The 6,000-nt window shown below is 43.1% G+C and overlaps 1 protein-coding gene across 3 annotated transcripts in view; it reads left to right on the plus strand.

Moving 5' to 3' along the window:
- The window catches only part of LRCH2 (leucine rich repeats and calponin homology domain containing 2), a 102,247-nt gene that overhangs the window by 40,101 nt on the left and 56,146 nt on the right, over positions 1-6,000 (plus strand). For all 3 annotated transcript variants that reach the window (XM_040468511.1, XM_040468512.1, XM_040468513.1), the window contains exons 4-5: positions 1,149-1,254; positions 1,338-1,474. In XM_040468511.1, the coding sequence (XP_040324445.1) occupies positions 1,149-1,254; positions 1,338-1,474 (243 nt within the window). The remainder of the gene's footprint in view (positions 1-1,148; positions 1,255-1,337; positions 1,475-6,000) is intronic.

The following is a 6,000-nucleotide window of genomic DNA, read 5'->3' on the forward strand; positions in this document are numbered from 1 at the left end:
GAAAGAAGTATGTAGGGTACATTTTTTCTTTTTTTTAAAGTTTATTTATTTATTTTGAAATACAGCGAGAGCACGAGCGTGTGAGCAGGGGAGGGGCAGAGAGAGAGAATCCCAAGCAGGCTCGGGTGCTGTCAGCACGGAGCCTGACTTGGGGCTTGATCTCACGAATCGTAAGCTCTTGACTTGAGCCAAAATCAGGAGTCAGGCACTTGACCAACTGAGCCATCCAGGTGTTCCGGGATACATTTTTCCAATGTCTTAGCTCTACTGGATTTTTCCCTACGTGGCTTCAGTATTCAGAATTTACCCTCTTGCCTTTTTAATTTTTGATAAAACTGAATATATGTGCCACTCTGTTCCCTTCAAGCTAATATCATTTCCAGTGAAAGCTGGAAATCGGAAGAAGTTGCAGAAGAATGTGAATTTCATTTGCCGTGTGTCTGGAATGATTGCTGTATGAGCTCACGCTGCAGATTTTTCTTTGAGGGGAGGAAGAGGAGGGCACAGTTACTTTCAGCTGTCTCCTGTTATGGGACAGTGGTGTCATTTACCTTTAAATCAGGAACTTGCATTTTAATTTAACCTTGAGACATTTCTGATTCAGATCTCCTGGAAAGTCTTTGCGTTGTGATGTGAGCCACAAGATTTTGAGCTTGTAACCCCTCATATTTTGTGTCCCGTTGAGAAAGAGGTTTAAATTGATTCTGACCATAGCCTTTGGTTCTCCAGCTCACGTCTGTAAATCCTTGACTTTCTCAGCTTCTGTCCAACAGAGTAATTCAAAACTACCGTAATTGACAGATTATCAAAGTGATTGATCGTTGTTTTTTATTTTACCTCTGAATGAGGAGTGCCTGGATTATCCTTACTTCTGGTTTGGGCTGGTGAGAGTGGTCTCCAGCTGCGATTTTCAAAAGGCTGAATTATGTAGTCCTAAGTTATTATTCACAGTTTTGCACGGAAAAATTTAACTGTGCCACCTTGACTTTATGATGAAACATGAATAGAAATCTGCCAGATAATCCATTTTCAGAGAAACAACATTTGAGGTAGCTTTTGCTATTAGCCATGTGCTTTAATTTGAAAATGGAAATATGTCTGTATTTCTCAGTTAGTTTGTTATCATTTTATTTTCTTTTTTTCCTTAGGATATCAGCTGCAATGAGATTCAGGTCCTTCCCCAACAAATGGGAAAATTACATTCACTTAGAGAGCTAAATATCCGAAGAAATAATCTTCACGTGTTGCCAGATGGTAAGATGCTCATTCTTTTTACTGAAATGAACAAGAGAGCAACTATATGCAATGTAATTTAATTATTTTTCATTTCTGAACAGAATTAGGAGATCTTCCCTTAGTCAAGCTGGATTTCTCCTGTAATAAAGTGACCGAAATTCCAGTTTGTTACAGGAAGCTGCATCATTTGCAAGTAATGATTTTGGATAATAATCCATTGCAAGTACCACCAGCACAGGTTTGTAATAAAAATACAGTACGTGTTCCTTCTATTTTTCTTCATAATTATCCATCAGATTGCTAAATCAGAGAGCATCAGAATGAGGAGTCAATTCGTTGTTGAGGCCTTCTTGGCCAAAGGAGTTTTTCTGCGAAGTGACTTTTTCACTTTGGTAGGAGTTTTAGTTTCGCTTCTGGAGCACAGAATTTAGAATGCCCAGATGCGTAATTCTGTTTGTCAGCGTTCCTTTAAAAACATAGACTGTGGAGGGTCTCTGCCTCTATCCTACTCGGGTATGTATCTACTTGACTTTTTTTTTTTTTTTTTTTTTAAATTTTTTTCAACGTTTATTTATTTTGGGGACAGAGAGAGACAGAGCATGAACGGGGGAGGGGCAGAGAGAGAGGGAGACACAGAATCGGAAACAGGCTCCAGGCTCTGAGCCGTCAGCCCGGAGCCCGACGCGGGGCTCGAACTCCCGGACCGCGAGATCGTGACCTGGCTGAAGTCGGACGCTTAACCGACTGCGCCACCCAGGCGCCCCTCTAACTTGACTTTTTGTTGTATGATTGACTGGAACGCATTCCCAACACTGATAGATGGAATCCTAACAGAAAGAACAAGATACAAGTGGAAAAGAATTAATTCAGCCTTTTAGTTTGAGGATTCAATCCATATGGAATCTACTAAAATGACAGTAAAGGAATGTGCCAAGATATAAACCCATAATAAGGCCAGAGAATGAGAGGGAAGCAGGGGAGGGATGGCAACAGAATTTTGGAACATGGAAGGTAGATGAAATAGTGGGAACTGGGGTCTTTACTTACACTAGCAGGAGAGGATCTGGCCGAGGAGGCACGTGGCAGTGAGATGCCAGCAGGCGCTCTGCTCCAGAAGAAGGGTTGCCTTTTTCTTTCTACAGAGGTACATGCCACTCATTCCAAAGAGGATGCTTTTTCTAATTCAAATGAAGGCTGCCTGGTGTCCTGGTAGTTGCGGCCTTAGCAGCGCAGGGGAAAGCTGGAACTTGGGTCTGCTGTGGGAGAGGGCAACACGAAGAAGGTTGATTTACTTGCTGTGTTAGACCTGGGAATGGCTTGGTACTGGAGGAGAGCTGTAACTGGATAGAAGGATGAAAGACTGGAACTGTGAAAGTCTGTAGAATGTCTGAGGCAGTGCTGTCCAGCAGAACTTTGTCAGCTACAGGAATGTTCTGTGATTTGTGCTGTCCAGAATTGTTTTTAATGTTTATTTATTTTTGAGAGAGAGCGAGCGAGAGAGAGAGAGAGAGAGAGAGAGCGAGCTAGCGGGGAAGGGGCAGAGAGAGAGGGAGACAGAATCCAGAGAAGGCTCCAGGCTCTGAGCTGTCAGCACAGAGCCTGACGTGGGGCTCAAACTCATGAACCGTGAGATCATGACCTGAGCCAAAGCCAGACTCTTAACCGACTGAGCCACCCAGGCGCCCCCTAAGGAGCCTAAATTTAAATTTAATCTTATCTTGATTAATTTTAGATGAAATAGCTTCATGTGACTAGTGTGACTGCCGTATTGGACACTACAGGTCTCAAGATTTACACCCTCGGGGGCACCTGGGTGGCTCAGTCGGTTAAGCGGCCGACTTCGGCTCGGGTCACGATCTCGCACTCTGTGAGTTCGAGCCCCGCATTTCGGACTCTGTGCTGACAGCTCAGAGCCTGGAGCCTGTTTCAGATTCTGTGTCTCCGTCTCTCTCTGCCCCTCCCCCGTTCATGCTCTGTCTCTCCCTGTCTCAAAAATAAATAAACGTTAAAAAAAAAAAAATTAAAAAAAAAAATTTACACCCTCGGATTCTTGCCCTTAGCTCTGTAGTCGCATGCCTAGCCCTCCCTTGCCTTAGCAAAAGCCTGGGGTTTATTCTACGGCGTAGGTAGATTCTCTCAGATTCTCTTCCATAACTCAGCAGCCAAATGTGTATCACTCTTGGCCTCAGCAGAATATGTTCTTGTCATAATACTGTATTTTGATTTAATGAGAGATTGTGACATAGGAGTAATAATAGCAGAGATATTTCTAGTGCTTACTGTGTTCCAGGCACTATCGAAATGCTTTACATGCATTAAATTATTTGATTCTTACAGTAACCCTGTAAAATAGGTACTATTATATCTCATTTCATATATGAGGAAACAGAAGCATAGAAGTTACAGGACTTACTTATTCAATGCCACATAGCTAGCGTGGGTACAGCTGGTTCCAAAGCAAGGCAGTCTGACTGCAGGGTCTGTGCTCTAACCACTAGGCTATACTTCTGAAGGAGGAAATAAATTGATGGGGATTGAAGATGGGAGGATGGTATGGTGGCGGTGATGATATGTGATAGTGGTGGGCAGTGGTAATGTAAGAAATCTGAGTCCGGGGCGCCTGGGTGGCGCAGTCGGTTAAGCGTCCGACTTCAGCCAGGTCACGATCTCGCGGTCCGTGAGTTCGAGCCCCGCGTCGGGCTCTGGGCTGATGGCTCAGAGCCTGGAGCCTGTTTCCGATTCTGTGTCTCCCTCTCTCTCTGCTCCTCCCCCGTTCATGCTCTGTCTCTCTCTGTCCCAAAAATAAATAAACGTTGAAAAAAAAAAATTAAAAAAAAAAAAAAAAGAAATCTGAGTCCTCATTTTCCTTAGTAAGACCTCAGTAAATAACATATATAGCTAAGAAGTAAAACAGAACCATATTACTGATATATATATGAAGGTAAATAGCAGAAAACCGCTCGAAAGAGTTGGTATGTGGGGACTAAGTCTTGGAGATTGAAAGGAGTGAAATGGGGGATTAATTTTTCGTTACCACTTTTGTAAGTCTCTTTGATTTTAACTTATGTATGTGAATTACTGCAATAAAAAATTTACAGAAGAAAAGAAAAGAATTCACCGGTATTTAATTTGGTAATGAAAGATGATTGTTTTTTGGTTTATACAGATAATGGGATATATTTTAATTGGTAATTATTTATATTCTAATAGCTCAGAGTTTTTCCTTTTATTTTTTTTTCTTTTTTTTTTTTTTAAAGCATCTTTTTTTTTTTTTTTTTTAACGTTTATTTATTATTTTTGGGACAGAGAGAGACAGAGCATGAACGGGGGAGGGGCAGAGAGAGGGAGACACAGAATTGGAAACAGGCTCCAGGCTCCGAGCCATCAGCCCAGAGCCCAACGCGGGGCTCGAACTCACAGACCGCGAGATCGTGACCTGGCTGAAGTCGGACGCTTAACCGACTGCGCCATCCAGGCGCCCCGAGTTTTTCCTTTTAAATGAAGTTTTTCAGTGGTCAGGTCTTGTATCTGTTACAATTATCTAAGAAACATTCTTTATGCCTGGAATGATAATTACTGTTTCATGTACTTTTCTTACTGGTTTTTTTTTTTTGTTTGTTTCTTACTGTTTTCTTTGTTGATTATTTTTTGCATGTTTGTAGGTTATGTAAGACCATCCATAAAACAAAGCATTGTTTTTAAGATTTCACTTTCTGAGTAATCTCTACACCCGATGTGGGGCTTGATCTCACAACCCCGAGATCAAGAGTCCCATGCTCCCCCGACGGAGCCAGCCAGTCCTTCCAAAACATTTTTGAATAAGTTATAAAAAACTGTTTTTATTTGTCTTCATTTTTTTTTTTTTCAACGTTTATTTATTTTTTTTGGGACAGAGAGAGACAGAGCATGAACGGGGGAGGGGCAGAGAGAGAGGGAGACACAGAATCGGAAACAGGCTCCAGGCTCTGAGCCGTCAGCCCAGAGCCCGACGCGGGGCTCGAACTCACGGACCGCGAGATCGTGACCTGGCTGAAGTCGGATGCTTAACCGACTGCGCCACCCAGGCGCCCCTGTCTTCATTTTTTTAAAATGTGTGTGTGTGTGTGTGTGTGTGTGTGTGTGTGTGTGTGTGAGAGAGAGAGACAGAGAGAGAGAGAGAGACAACGCACAGGAGAGGAGGAGGGGCAGAGTGAGAGAATCCCAAACAGGCTCCACGCCAACAGCACAGATCCAAATGTGGGGCTCGTACTCATAAACCATGGGATCATGACCTGAGCAGAAACGAAGGGTTGGAGGCTTAACTGACTGAGCCACCCAGGCTCCCCTAAAATTTTTTTTTTTTCAACATTTATTTATTTTTTGGGACAGAGAGAGACAGAGCATGAACGGGGGAGGGGCAGAGAGAGAGGGAGACACAGCATCGGAAACAGGCTCCAGGCTCCGAGCCATCAGCCCAGAGCCCGATGCGGGGCTCGAACTCACGGACCGCGAGATCGTGACCTGGCTGAAGTCGGACGCTCAACCGACTGCGCCACCCAGGCGCCCCTCCCCTAAAAATTTTTTTAAAGTAAACTCTCTACACAATGTGGGGCTTGAACTCAGGACCCCGAGATCAAGAGTGGCACGCTTTACTGACTGACCAGCCAGGCACCCCATGATTACAGTTTTTGAGAAATATTTATTTGATATTATTCATGGTGACTGAAGTTAACTTACCGTTTTCTTTTTTTTTTTTTTTTTAATTTTTTTTCAACGTTTTTTATT

Source organism: Herpailurus yagouaroundi, unplaced genomic scaffold, assembly GCF_014898765.1.
Source record: "Herpailurus yagouaroundi ecotype Mexico unplaced genomic scaffold, PumYag 67700, whole genome shotgun sequence".
In the NCBI taxonomy this organism is placed as follows: Eukaryota; Metazoa; Chordata; class Mammalia; order Carnivora; family Felidae; genus Herpailurus; species Herpailurus yagouaroundi.